General features: G+C 56.3%; 2 protein-coding genes across 8 annotated transcripts in view; one reads left to right on the top strand and one right to left on the bottom strand.

Annotated features, from left to right (window-relative positions):
- The window catches only part of NFIC (nuclear factor I C), a 69,555-nt gene extending 66,049 nt beyond the window's left edge, over nucleotides 1–3,506 (top strand). For all 6 annotated transcript variants that reach the window (NM_001444521.1, NM_001444519.1, NM_001444520.1 and 3 more), the window contains 1 exon segment: nucleotides 912–3,506. In NM_001444521.1, the coding sequence (NP_001431450.1) occupies nucleotides 912–929 (18 nt within the window). In that variant the 3' untranslated portion in view covers nucleotides 930–3,506.
- A 7,397-nt stretch (nucleotides 3,507–10,903) lies between these two features.
- Nucleotides 10,904–13,298, bottom strand: LOC146405534 (small integral membrane protein 24-like). 2 transcript variants are annotated; one of them, XM_085013288.1, is made up of 3 exons: nucleotides 13,158–13,298; nucleotides 12,955–13,069; nucleotides 10,904–12,104 (listed from the first exon to the last, which is right to left on the bottom strand). In XM_085013288.1, the coding sequence occupies exons 1-3, from the start codon at nucleotides 13,234–13,236 to the stop codon at nucleotides 11,978–11,980; spliced, it is 321 nt and encodes a 106-aa protein (XP_084869414.1). In that variant the 5' UTR covers nucleotides 13,237–13,298; the 3' UTR covers nucleotides 10,904–11,977. The 2 variants fall into 2 exon arrangements, with proteins under 2 accessions (XP_084869414.1, XP_084869415.1); XM_085013289.1 differs by having other exon boundaries at nucleotides 11,505–12,104; nucleotides 12,955–13,066.
- Between the last annotated feature and the right edge of the window lie 780 nt (nucleotides 13,299–14,078).

Genomic DNA, 14,078 nt, shown 5'->3' with positions numbered 1-14,078 from the left:
TCCGGCTCTGCCCCTCCCACGCTGGTGGACCTGGGCAAGTTACTTTACTTCTATGAGCCTGGTTTTTCCTCTGCAAAACGGAGTAGGAAGCAAGGGTTCCTCTTTTGTGGGTGTTCTGGGGAAACCATTAAGTAGGCAAATGTTAAAAACAAAAAAGGAAACAAGCCACCGTAGTCCCAGAGCCTCAATATGGTGGTGCTTCATAAAAATTCAACCATCGCGCGCCCCCCCCCCCCCCGTTTTATTCTCAGGGCCCAAGGCTCAAAGGTGTTGGGTTGCCAGATTTAGCAAACAAAACTACAGGATGCTCAGGTAGATTTCAATTCCAGGAGTTCTTGTTGTGGCTTACTGGGTTAAGAACCCGACGAGTATCCATGAGGATGTGGGTTCAATCCCTGGCCTCCTTCAGTGGGTTAAGGATCCGGTGTTGCCAAAAGCTACAGCGTAGCTTGCAGGCGTGGCTTGGATCCAGTGTTGCTGTGGCTGTGGTGTAGGGAACCCTGTCCTGGGAACTTCCATATGCCACAGATGCAGCCCTAAAAAAAAAAAGCAAAATGAAGACTTCAATTCCAGATAATCGAAGGATTGAAGAAAAAAAAAATTTTTAAGCATAAGCATATCCCCGAAATTGAAAGGGATATACTTGTGTTAAAAGGTCTCTTCACTGTATCCAGAATTCTGCTTTCCCTGGGCATCCTGACTTTTATGTAGCAGCACTGTTTAGGGGCAAGGTCACTTGCCCAGGGTTCAGCCAGCAGGTTATGACAGATCTGGGATAGGGGAGACAGAGGTCACAGGTCCCGGGGTTGGGGGTCGGGGGGCCGTGGTGGGTATGGGCAGTAGCTGTCAGAGCCTGACCCCCATCTCTCTGTCTCTTTCTCCCTCTCTCTCTCTTTCTCTGGGCCACCCAGTCCTGGTATCTGGGATAAGAAAGATTTCTTCCCACGCCCTGCTCCTTCGTCCCGGGAATCCCGGGGGGCTGCATAGCTGGCCCCCGGCCCACGTTTTCGGTGGAAAGCTAAAGCAAGCAAGAACACCCCGCCGACGCCCAGCCCGGCCGAAAGACAAACCATACAGACACATACACACAGGAGGAAAAAAAGAAAGAAAAAAAGGAGAAAAAAAAAAAAAACAAGGGAAAAAGAAAAAAGCCACACATAAAAACAAACCCACCCAACCAAGAAGACAAAAGGTAAAGATGGCAACGCTTCGGACTCTTGGGAAGCCACGGCCGGATGGACTGGACCAGAGGGCCAGGCCCTGCCACCCCTGGGAGCCGGCGCGAAGGGGCCTCCCTAAGTTATTCATCTCCTCTCGCTGCTGCTGCTCTGGGAGGGACGGCCGCTCCCGCCTCTGCCCAGGACCAGGTGAGCGCAGCCTGGTGCCCGCGCCCGGCCAACAGGGCGGTACACCCAGCGAGGCCACCTCTCCACTGGACATCAGCTGGGCCCCTGCGACTGTTTGCCAAGTGGGGAGGCAGGCCCCACGGGGCCAGGGCCGTGGAGGACCCCAGCAGCGGGCATTGGAGGCATTGGAGGCTACCATGGAGGCCGAGGTGGGCAGGGAAGTGACGAGGGCAGAAGAGGGTTGTGGGGAGACCCCGGGCGTCGCCAGGGGCCCAGGACACGTGGCCAATACTCTCAGGAGTGTCCTGTAGTCATGGACCTCCGCCTGCCCCAGAGCGCACTGGGGACTTGGTCTTTCGCGAAGCCCCACGCCACCCGGTTTGGGAGATGTCTCTATGCAAATGACCCCCAGCCCCACCCCAGGCATAGGAGGCCACCCCACCGCACCCCAGCCCCGGCTCCACACCCCTGGGGGAAGGGGGGAGGGCTCCGAGTTGCACACACTGTAAGAAATGCACTTTCCGAGGAAGGGGCTGGGGGCGGTGGAGGGGAGAGACCCAGAGCTCCCAAGGGGGCACCCCTCTGACTCTCCTTCCACCCAAGCCCTGAAAGGGGAGGACCCCCCACTTAGCCCATGGAGGTGGGAGGTGAGAGCGAGTGGTTTAAGTGCCTGATTCCCACCGCCCGCCCCCCTCCCCTTTGTCCAGCTGGGACGCAAGTGGCCGTGGGCATCCTCCGCCCTCCTCCCCCAAAACCTGGTCCCTCCCGTCGCTGACCCCTCATTGCTATGCCTCCCTGGGAGCTAGAGAGATGGGACCCCCGCCCCAAATGGGCCCAAGGGGCAGAGCTGGGCATCCCCCCAGCATCCTGCCATGCTGTGGCGCAGGGGTGGGATCTGGGGAAGCCGGTGTGCCCCCCCACACACACCTCCTCTGCCAGTGCCTTACATCCTGGAGCAACACCCCCTCCCTGGTGCCTCCCGGCCCAAAAGGGGACCATGGTTTGCACTTTCATCCCCCTCCCCAAAGTGGGGCACAACCGGGAGGTTCATTGCAGCTGGCCCACCAGAAGGAGAGAAAGCCAGGCCGAGTGCAGTCCACATGGCGCCTGGACGGGGAGGGTTCTGAATGGGGGTGGGGAGGGTCAGCACCTCGGGGCTCCCTGCAGCCGGTTAGGGGATCTCATCCGCTAAGCGTTTTCCGTTGAGCCGCTCCAAAAACACTAAACCTGGGGATACCAGGTGCCCCCTCACCCCAGCTGCCCAGCTCCATCCCTGCCCCCACCCCAGGATGGCCATCTTGGGTGGGGGGGCCTGGGAGGGGGTGTTAGGTGTTCTAGGGTCACCAGGCCCATCCGTCTGAGCCCCAACTGGTCTCCTCCATGCCTGGCGCTGGGGAATCTCTTCCCCACCACATCCCCCATCCCTGGGCCTAGGCCAAAGCCATTGCCCTGGGCAGGGCCTCCACCTCCTCTGCTCCCAGCCTGGCCCTCTCCTCCGGTTGCCTATACCCCGGGCCTGGTCAGCCTCCTCCCACCTCCCCAGACACCGGACTTTCCTCCCAAACGAGCCCAAGGGGCTTGGCAAACCCACTCGATCATAAGGAGAAAGACCCAAGACCCTTCCCACCAGCCCCCCTCCCGCTGTCCGGAGGGGTTTCAGAACCCTTGGTCCGGCTGTCCCCAGGGCCCCTCCACCAGGTGGCTGTTGGGGACCAAAGCATGGGTCACTCTCCGGCAGGGCAGGAGGGATGGCTCGTGCAGTTGATGGTGTCTGGAAGCTTCTCAGCTGGGAACCTTAGGGTGCGGGTAGGCGGGGTAGGGGAGGGGGCACCTGGCGGGCCCCCAGCTACCTAACTTTGCATGGTGCTTAGTCAAGGACTCCTGTGACCTGGCTCCTGACGTCAGCTCGCGGCGGCTGATATCTGCATGGCAAATTATACCTGGCTCTATCTCCCTTCCCCAGCCCTCCCCAGCCCTCCCCCCACCCCCTCCTCTTTAAAAGAAAAAAAAGATACAAAAAAAAAAAACCTTAAAAAAATTCCATGTTTCCTAATTTGCACGAAATTTTCTACCACATGATGTGCCTTGCCTTCCGAAAATAAGTATTACCTTTAAACAATATCAGCGCACACAGATAGCTGCATGCACTGCTCGTGTAGTTTAAAAAAAAAAAAAAAAAAAAAGACAGTGACATGAAATAAAAAGTAAAAATTGAAAAGGGACGTATTTCTATTTGTAAAAGAAATTAAGAATTTAAAAAAGAAAAATCACATGCTTAAAAATCACATTGCTAAAAAATCAATCCATGGAACAATCGCCCTACCCCCAGCCCACCCTCAGCTCTGTCTCCACGCCTCCTGCTGCTTTGGGGGTGCCCCCTGGTGCTCTGCAACCCCTGGCCCCACCCTCGGGCTCCAGAGGGGTCATTTCTGAATCCCCTGCCCACAAGCAGCGGACAGACCTCAGGGGTGGGCCCTGAGCAAGGGCTTCTCCCCTCACTGGGCCGCTGGCCAGCCCCCCAGACGCCACGCGTGCACCCACGACCCAGGCGGTGTCCCCATGGGGGAACCACCCTGCTGGCAGCCAGACCTCCCCCACCCACCTCTCCTGCAAGCTGGCGTCCCCCTGGCTCAGGGTCACATCGCTGTCCCACCCCCACTCCTTCGTCCCCCTGTGCAGCCCCTTCCTTCTTGCCAAAGGACCCACCCGTGGAGACTGGCCTTGGGTGGCAGGTCCCTCCTGCCCCACCCACCCAGTTCCACCAAGTCTTCCAGCTGTGACTGTGGAGGGGGTCTGGTGTGAAACAAAAAGATGAAAACCAAACCCGATATATGCAATATTTGTCTGTCTGTACCTGTAGGTCTAGCTCAGCCATTGGAGGCCCGGCGGCAGGGGGCCAGGGCGTGAGGAGTGGCCGCGGGCACCGCGTCCCAAGCCCTGTCCTGGGGGCTGGCCATGCTGTTGTCTTTTACTTGGTTTTATCTTCTCTCTCTTTTTTCTTCTTTTTTTTTTTTTTTTTTTTTTTTTTTTGATTCTTTCCACTCCACCCCCCCCCCAATTTCCTTGACTTTAACTCAACCAAAGCTGAGACAGTAGCTGTTAGTGGGGTGTCTGGGCAGGAGGACCAAAGGGCTGGGTCCTGCAACCTCAGGCCATCCCTCCTGGCCACCACTGGCCCTCCCCGCCCCCACGCCCCTCAGCCATCTCCCATGGGGATACACCAGGAGAAAGGTCCCCACTCATCCTCCAGCCGACACCTCAGATTTTCGAATTGTCTCCAGAGCCGGGTGGGGCCTTGCAGACAGGCCCTGGCTTTCATGCACCACCATATGCTCATGCCATGTTTTCTTCCAAAAAGACACCTCAGCAAGCCCCAGGGGACAGAGGGAGAGCCCAGATTGAGGCCTCCACTGGCCTTGACACTGCCCTTAAGGACTGCCCTTTGGCCTGAGAGCCCAAGGCCATGCCTGTCAGTTTCCCCAGGGCTGATTGCTGGTTTTCACTCCCCAGGCCCACGCCAGGGATGTGGGAGCAGCCAGTGGCAGAGGGAGTGGGTGGCACATCCCCACAGGACCCCTCCCCAAGGGTTTCACTGGGACCATCTTGTCCCTCATGACCCACACCTCACAGCACCCAAAGCACCACCCTTCCTGGCCCCCAGCTGTGTGTCTGAATAAGGCAGAAACACTAGCCTTTGCACTTTGGGTTCATGTCTGGGAGGGGGCGGGGGCGGGGGGCCTGCAGGGTGTGTTGGGTGGTTTTTTGATATGTATGAAACTGACATCTTGGCAAACCCCATCCCCTCCCAAGCCCACTGTCACCCACTCACCCACTGTCTATCCCATGGAGAGTCCCCTAGCCTGACCTTGGGATCCAGCCCTTGCTGTGGACTAGGGAGACCTCCCCAGTAGATGCAAGTTGCCCCATTTCTCCCTTTGGATGAGGGCACCAGACCCCAGGCGGGGTGGAGAGGGAGGTATGGAGAGGGAGCAGACCCGGCCCTGGATGCACGCGGAGATGGGGGCATCTGGGGTCCCCCGTGCCCATGGCTGAAACTCAGGTTCTGGCAGAGCCCTGAGCCCAGATCCCACTCCAAGCTAGACAATCAGACTGGAAAGGAACCCCAAAGGAGAGACTTGGGAGGGAGCGCCTTGCTGCAGCTCCCCAAGCAGCAGACAGCTCCAGAACTTTCTGTCCCCAGAGACAGCAGTGTTCCAGGAGGAAGCAGATATGGCTGGACAGCGGCCAGTGAGGCAGGACCCGGGGCCGGGAGCACCCGTCCAGCCCCTGGAAGAGACCACACACAGGGTCCCCAACCCCCACTCTGGCTTCTCCAACGGTACTTTGACTCCAGTGTAGGGCTAGAGTATACATATACATATATATATATAATTTTGGACTTTCTTTTCTCGTACTACAGATTATACAGTGGCTACTTTTTATTTTGGCCTGGATTCTCTCTGAGGCCGACTTTTCCCCTGCATCCTCCTGTCTTTCCGTTTCTGCCCCTTTGGACACTTCCTGAGAGTCTCAACTCCAAACTGACACCTCCTCCCCACCCCCACCCCCTCCCCCGCGTCCATCCATCCCTAAGCATTTCAGAGCGTGTGGGGTCCGAGCTGGCCCGGAGGCCCACCCCCCACCCACCCTCTCCCCCCAAGCGAGACGGGGGAGACAGACCCAAAGCAATCCCAGCAGGACTTGTTGCCAGCGATACCAAAACAGTCTTTTCCCAAGCAGTGCCTCACATGTCTGCTGGTGTGGCTTTGGGGTTCTCCTCCCCCACTCCCTGGGGGTCCCCCAGGCCTCAGGAAAGAGGAGGCGGGATCCAGCAGGACTAAGGGCTCCAGGAGAGGAAGAAAGTCACACACGCCCAAGCCACCACTCTCCCTGCAGCCCTTGCTTCACACCACCTGGCTAGAAGGGGACCCACTGGAAAGGGGTCGGGGCCACCTCAGCCCCCCTCCAGTTGTGAACCCCCAAAGCCCATTCCCCAAATGCATCAACACCCCATCCTCCCACCTCAGGTCCCAGCCAGGCCCCCCTGAAACCAAAGCCCCTTCAAATCCAGGGGTCCTGGCCTCTTCCCCCTCCCAGAACCGCACGTGGGGACAGAAAGGCAGAGTGCCTGAGGATAGAACGCAGGTCGTGGGGGGCAGTGGTGGGTTGGTGGGGAGAGAGGGAGAGACCCATTTTCCTCTCTGAACTTTCTTTCCTCTTTTTTCTTCATCTCTTTTCTTTCTAAGATTTTTTAGTGGTGTTGCTGTTCATTCTTTTCCCTCAGATATTTTTTGAGTTTTTTTTCCCCATTTTGTATTTTACCAATATTACCAGGATAGTTTACTCTCTGTTTCTCGCTTTCTGCTTGCTGCACACAATGGATAAACACACACACACACACAGACACACACACACACACACACACCCATGCTCATGAACCCATGTCATGAGAAGGTTCGGGCCAGGCCCACTACCCACCTTGTGCCCCTCCTCCTCCCTAAGGTGGGGACAGGATGGGGGACCAGGGGACGTGGGGCAGAGCCAGGCCCAGCCTTCTCCTGGCCCGGCTCCCCCGCCCTGCTCCTTCACATCATACTCCGATCATAACCTTGTATATTAAGCAGTCATTTCGGTTTTCCGCGGACGCGCCTACCTAAGTACCATTTACAGAAAGTGACTCTGGCTGTTATTATTTTGTTTGTTTGTTTCCCTATGCAAAAAAAAAAAAAATGAAAAAAAGAAAAAAAATGAAAGGGGGGGTTCCATAAAAGATTCAATAAAAGGCAAAAAAAAAGAAAAAAGAAAAAATGTATAAAAATTAAACAAGCTATGCTTCGACTCTTTCTGGCTGTCTCGGGTCCTCCTTTCTGTTTGAGCTGTTCTGCGTTGTGTGCCCAAGCCAAGGGGCAGGTGGCCTCAGGAAACAGGGACCCCCAACCCTGAGGGAGCTGGCGGGTGTTCTGAGACCTTCAGATCAGAGGTGCCCCAGGGGACATTTTGCAATATCTGGACACCTTGTGGTTACAACCACTGTAGATGCAGCTCCTCTATCCCCCCTGCCCCAAGGGAGATCCCTTCCTGGGATGGGCCATTTCACACACCTTTGCTCCAGCTTCCCCTCTGCCCATCACTGTCTCCCTATCTGTGTAGAATCCTTCAGGTCCCACAGCAACACCCTCTTCCTCCAGGAAGCATTCCCTCTATTCCCCAGCCTGGCTCCCTCCCCCACCAGTCTCAGAATTCCCCAGACTCTTTGATCAACAAATTTCATGGGCATCCATGGAGCACCTGCTCTGTGCCAAGCACAGGGAATTCCATCTCCTACCTGGCTCCAAGGACAGTTTGTGCTCTATATATGCACAGAATGCCTTTCCTTTTTTTTTTTTTTTCCCACCTAGCAAACTCCCATTTATTTGAGTAGGAGTTCCCGTTGTGGCTCAGTGGATTAAGAACCCTACTGGTGTCCATCAAGACGTAGGTTTAGGAGTTCCCGTCGTGGCGCAGTGGTTAACGAATCCGACTAGGAACCATGAGGTTGCGGGTTCGGTCCCTGCCCTTGCTCAGTAGGTTAAGGATCCGGCGTTGCCGTGAGCTGTGGTGTAGGTTGCAGACACGGCCCAGATCCCGAGTTGCTGTGGCTCTGGCGTAGGCTGGTGGCTACAGCTCCGATTCAACCCCTAGCCTGGGAATCTCCATATGCCCCGGGAGCGGCCCAAAGAAATAGCAACAACAACAACAACAACAACAAAAAGACAAAAAAAAAAGATGTAGGTTTAATCCTTGGCTTTGCTCAGTGGGTTAAGGATCCAGCATCGCCACGGATGCGGCGTAGGTCTCAGAAGCAGCTCGGATCTCGCGCTGCTTTGGCTGTGGCATAGGCAGCAGCTGCAGCTCTGATTTGACCCCTAGCCTGGGAACTTCCATATGCTGCAGGTGCAGCCCTAAAAAAAAAAGTATTTTTCTCCTGAGTATCTGCTGGGTACCAAGTACTGGGGACACAATGGAGAAAAAACACCCCAAATGATCTGCCCTCATGGCACTTACAATTCCAAGTTGGGGAGAAAGGACAATAAACAATACAAATAAGTATGTCTGGAGTTCCCACTGTGGGTTAAGGATCCAGCATTTTCTCTGCGTCGAGTCGGGTGGCTGCTGAGGTTCAGGTTCAATCCCCAGCCTAGCACAGTGCATTAAGGATCCAGCCTTGCCGCAGCTCAGATTCAGTCCCTGACCCGGGAACTTTCATGTGCTACGGGTGCAGCCAAAAAATAAAAAGTGTATGTCAGAAGAGGTGAGCACCAGTGAGACAAATAAAGGGGTAGGAGAGTCAGCTTCATGGGAGGAAAGAGCATTTAATCAGAGATTTGAAGAGAGGGAGGGAAACAACCTCCTGGCAGGAGACTTTTCCAGGCAGGGGGCACAGCCAGTGCAAAGACCGTGAGGCAGGACTGTGCCTGGTGTGTTGGAGGAACAGGAAGGAGGCTCATGTGCCTGGAGCAGAGTGAGCTAAGGGGAGAGAGGGAGGAGGTGGGAGCAGGGAGGGGACAGGAACAAGTTGTACAGGGCCTTGTGGGCCATGGGAGGACTTGGGCTTTTCCCTCGGGCAGATGGGAGCCCCTGGAGGGCTGTGGGCAGAGGAGGAGGGGGTGGGAATTAACTTGGTTCCGATACCCTCTCCTCCAGGAGGCCCTCCCTACCTGCCTGGGCAGAGCCCCTGCTGGCCCTCCCAGCACTCCAACCCCCCATCCTCTCCCACCCAACCCCTGACCACTCAGAGCTGGCTGTGTCCATGCCCAGCTCATTCCCTGAAGCCAAAGGGACCCCTCAAAGGCTGGGGTCAGGGAAGAACCATGGGTATGGGGGGCAGTCCCTTCACTTTCTTGGGGGCTGAGATCTGAATCCCTATCCCCTATCCTGCCTGCCTCTCATTTCAAGTCTCCCAGAGACACGCCCCCTGCCACCACCGCCCCCAGACGTGCATTAAAACCTCTTTGCTGGGGAGTTCCCGTCGTGGTGCAGTGGTTAACGAATCTGACTAGGAACCATGAGGTTGTGGGTTCGGTCCCTGCCCTTGCTCAGTGGGTTAATGATCTGGCGTTGCCGTGAGCTGTGGTGTAGGTTGCAGACGTGGCTCGGATCCCGCGTTGCTGTGGCTCTGGCGTAGGCCAGAGACTACAGCTCCGATTCAACCCCTAGCCTGGGAACCTCCATATGCCGCGGAGCGGCCCAAGAAATAGCAAAAAGACAAAAAAAAAAAAAAAAAAAAGCTCTTTGCTGGGAGTTCCCATCGTGGCTCAGCGGTTAAGGAACCCGAATAGCATCCAAGAAGACAGAGGGTCAATCCCTGGCCTGGCTCAGTAGGTTATGGATCTGGCATTGCCGTGAGCTGTAGTGCAGGTCGCAGACGTGGCTTGTATCTGGCGTTGGTTGCTCTGGCTGGGGTGTAGGCTGGCAGCTGCAGCTCCAATTCTACCCCTAGCCTGGGAACCTCCATATGCCGCGGGTACGGCCCTAGAAAAACAAAACAAAACAAAAAAAATTCTTTGGTGCACAAGCTCCCTCCATCTTACCTCCAAGCCTCCGGGAGGGACAGGGAGGGACGTTTATATCCCCTTTCACTGACAGGGAAACTGAGGCACGGAGAGACTCCGAGACACACTGAGAGGCACCCAGGCAGGTGCCAGCCCAACCACACCACCCAGTAACAGGTACAGAACTCATACTTGCAGAGTTCCCGTCATGGTGCAGTGGTTAACGAATCCGACTAGGAACCATGAGGTTGCATGAGGATCCCTGGCCTTGCTCAGTGGGTTAAGGATCCCGCGTTGTCGTGAGCTGTGGCATAGGTCGCAGACGCGGCTCGGATCTGGGGTTGCTGTGGCTGTGGCATAGGCCAGCGGCTACAGCTCCGATTAGACCCCTAGCCCGGGAACCTCCATATGCCACGGGAGTGGCCCTAGAAAAGGAAAAAAAAAAAGAAAATAACTCATACTCGCTGAGGGGAAGGGGTCGGGGTAAGGGGCTCAGTCCGGAGGTCACGGTCTCAGCTGAAAGTGGGGGCCCAGCGGCATATGGGGGTTCAGCTGGGATGGAGTGTTCAGCTGCGGTCTGGAGGTTCATTCTGGGGTCAGCGCCAGCAGGGATAGGGGGCTCAATCTGGCCTTTAATCTCAAGGAAAGCCTTTGTTGTCGTTCGGCCATGGGCCTCTGGGGTGAAGCAGTTTTTGGTTTTGAGGGTCTGTCCCAGTACTGGCTTCCCACTGAATGCCATAAAAAGGGGCAGGCTTGTGACAAGTGAAAAAAAAATGCCCCAGGCGCCCCCTAGTGGGGAAGTCCTGTCCCTGCGGAAAGGGAGGAGCCCTGACAGCCCCTCCCTTCTCCCCCCCACAACGCCCCTGCCCCCGCCCCCAGCACCGCCACCCACCGAAGCCCCAGGCCACGCACAGAGGAGACCTGACGCAGAAAACTTCTCCGCTCCCAGAGCTGCTGTCTGGAAACACTCCCTTTGACCTTCAGGAGCCCCCAAGTCTGAGGGAGGAGGCCCACACATCTTTACCATTTTAGCGTAGAAAAAGCTGACGTTTATTAGACGTCTTCTGGGTACTGGGTTCAGCACTCAGGGGTTTTGCGGACAGTATTTCATTCAGTCCTCAAGACAATTTATAAAGGATCTATTATCCTGCCTTTCACAGGACAGGACACTTAGGAACAGAGAAGATAAGTTACTTGCCCTGGGGCCACACAGCAAAGAGGTTGAGACTAGCACCTTCTCCTTCACCATGGGGCCACCACCAGAAGTGCAGGACAGTTAGAGACTGCAGTCATGCAGAATCCCCTCACTCCCACTCCTGCACCTTCACTTGGGTCCCTGCGAGTCCCAGCTTCCAGGACAGTGGCCTGAAACTCAGCACAGAGTAGGAGGGGCCCTCATCTCCCAGAAAACAGCCCTGCTCTGAACCAGCTCAAAGTTCGAGTTCCCTAGCAGCAAAAGCGAGACCAGGAGGAGGGCTGGATCTGCCCTGGATTCTGCTAAGACTTGAAGAACCATCTGCATGGTTTCTCCCCACCATCCCTCTGACCAGTGAAAAGGGGGCTTGGATAGGAGGCACAGGGGGCTCCCCCAGCTCCCACATGGCAGAGATGCAAATTGAGGCCAGGAGAGGGGATGGGAGCCACTTTATTCCTAGGGCCTCACTGAAGCAGGGCCTCAAAAGCACTTGGACGAGCGGTAGAGCTGGCTTCTCTGATGATATCCAAAGGGCAAGAGAAATCAGAGGCAGGAGAAGAAATCAGACAGTGAGTAAAAAGAGAGCCTGTGATGCAGATGGGTTGAGAAATGAGAGAGTGGGGAGGTTCTCAGGAATGTGGGTGGCTCCTTGTCCAGGGGTGCCCTCCAAGCTCAGGAAGAATCATTAGGTGGAGACCAGGCTTGGGCAGGGGTACATGATGACCATGTGACGCACATAGAGCCCTCCCAGAGGAACCAGGGGCAGGTCCTGAGTCCTTGCACTCAGGGATGCTTTACCCCGAGTCCCAGCCGGAGTCATTCCCCTGGTCTTTGCAGATAGGGTGTGGAGAAGGTGTTGAGGCATGGGGGCGGGTGGCTGCCTGGAGGAAGTGATTGGGACGCCTTCACATGGAGGAGCTCACCACCGTTTCATGGTTTGGTGGCCCCTCTTTCTCCTCCAGTTCCAGCCCCCAGTCGTCCTCCCCCTCCTTCTCCTCCTTTCTCACAGTCTCCTCTTCCTTCTCTTTATTGCTGTGGAGATAAGAGCCCAGATAACCCAAGTTAATAAGGACTAACAGTGTTCCAGGCCTCTTACAATTCACGCAGAACCTCTGAGTCCTGCAGCGTCCCCCTGCTGTTCCCCTGGTACAGAAGGGGACGCTGAGGCTCAGGCAGCTTAGGACACAAGCCCTGTTTGAACACAAAGGAAGCGCAGAAGCCTGCACTTGAGCTGCCTGAGCCAAAACTCAGCTCTTAACGTCTGGCCTCTCTGGCTTCCTGGGTGTCAAAACCGTGGATGAGTGAACGACGAGCAAAGAGATGGGGGATGGACGTGCGGATGGGTGGCGGGAAGATGAGTGGATGGATGGATAGTGGACAGCTAGAGGGTGGATGGATAAGTGGCTGTGCATAGATGGATGGATTTGTGGATGCAGTTGGTGTGGGGATGATAAAGACTTTACAGGCCCCATTTGAAACACATGTTAGGGATGGGGTTCTCTGTAAGGAAGCCATCCTCGTTTTGCAGGTAGGGAGACAGCAGAGAAGTAACTGAGGTTATGTCAGGCCCGCGTGGATTCTGGTTCAAAGAATAGCTCCCCGGTCCTGCCCGACCTCCCAGGAGGATGGTCAGAGAGAGGAGGGGCTCAGAGAGGGGACGATCTTGACACGGGGAGGAGCTTAGAGGGGCGGAACTCAGAGAGGGGCGGGGACTTAGAGGGGCGGGACTCAGACAGCGAAGGGGGCTCGGCGCGGGGAGGGGCTTAAAGGGGCAGGACTCAGAGAGGGAGGTGGCTCGGCGCAAGGAGGGGCTTAGAGGGGCGGGGCTCAGAGGGGAGAGAGGGATTTCTGGAGGGAGGGGCTCAGAAGGATGAGGACCTACCTGTCCCGGGACTCTAGGCACCAGATGGCATAGACCAAGGTGAGGATAAAGATGAGGAAGAGGAAGGCCAGCGCAGCCCCCAGCCCCACCAGCCACGGCTTCCGCTGGGCCACTGCTGATGGGAGCAGGGTGGGGTCAGCGGCCTGGCCGCCCGGTTGGGACTCGCTTCCCCACCCCATCCCCAGTCCCTCCCAAGACCTTACAGGGTTGGGCCTGAACCAGCCGCGGTACCAGAGCTGTGAGAAGGGAGAGTTGGCCAGGGGTCGTCCAGAATCTATCCATTCTGCTCCACCTGTCCTCGCCCCTGGTCAGAAAGTTCTGGGGAGTAGGAAGTGGCCTGCCCTGGGCAACCCAGGGCAGGGTGTGGCCGGTGCCGCAGGAAGTGGGAGGTGGGCCCCCCCCACTGGGTTCCGGGCACCATGGGGAGGGGCTCAGCGTCTCAAGCATCCCAGCGCTGGGTTCCCCGCCCCAGGCCCACCCTGACCTAGTCACTCCCTACAGCCTGAGCCAAGGGAGGGGAGGCTCTGGAAATTTGGGGAATTCATTTTCTGAGCACCTACTATGTGCCAGGCCATACAATGGCTCTTAAGCCGTTGGCATTTCCTTCAAGCTTCGCAGTCAGATGGTCAGAACTCCTGTCCTCACGTTGCAGAATAGGAACCAACTTAGGCTCAGAGAGGTCAGGCCACTTCCCTGGGGCCACACAGCATTCCAGAGGGATAGTGTTCTCCCAGCTAGCCAGGAGAAATAACCCCCTACCACAACCCTCTCCCATCCTGGGACATGAACCTCCAAATTTCACCTTAACCAGAGCCTGCACATGCCCCATCCTTTGGGCAGCCTGGGCTTCCATCCCAGCTCTGCCAACAGCAGTCAGGGAGATCTGGCCAGTGACTTATCTCTTTCTAAGTCTCAGGAAGAGACTAAGTCTCTAAGTGTCACCTGGAAAGTGGGACTAAATGCCTACTGACAGAGATTGAGACCAGAAGGGTGCTAGGTGTTCAGCCCCAGCACCTATTACGGCGGTTGCTACATTTTTTAATTTATGGTTTTTCTGCCCCCTGGTGGACCATCCTGGGATGTCCTCAGACAGAAACTCCCTGCCTTCTAGTTTGGTTCCTGTA

The sequence above is a fragment of the Sus scrofa genome, chromosome 2, assembly GCF_054392235.1.
Source record: "Sus scrofa isolate SSC_HxYL_T2T_F1_AM1 chromosome 2, Sscrofa_HxYL_maternal_Yorkshire_Landrace_v2.0, whole genome shotgun sequence".
Classification (NCBI taxonomy): domain Eukaryota; kingdom Metazoa; phylum Chordata; class Mammalia; order Artiodactyla; family Suidae; genus Sus; species Sus scrofa.
The sequence above is the reverse complement of the archived record's forward strand: the minus strand, read 5'-3'. Positions and strand labels throughout refer to the sequence as shown.

Bases quoted from the DNA above. Each gene is read 5' to 3' on its own strand.
- LOC146405534 (XM_085013288.1), bottom strand. From the start codon at position 13,236: ATGGATAGATTCTGGACGACCCCTGGCCAACTCTCCCTTCTCACAGCT. The intron at 13,070-13,157 runs GTAAGGTCTTGG...TGCTCCCATCAG, and splicing joins GCTGGTTCAGGCCCAACCCT to CAGTGGCCCAGCGGAAGCCG. The intron at 12,105-12,954 runs GTAGGTCCTCAT...TTATCTCCACAG, and splicing joins TGCCTAGAGTCCCGGGACAG to CAATAAAGAGAAGGAAGAGG.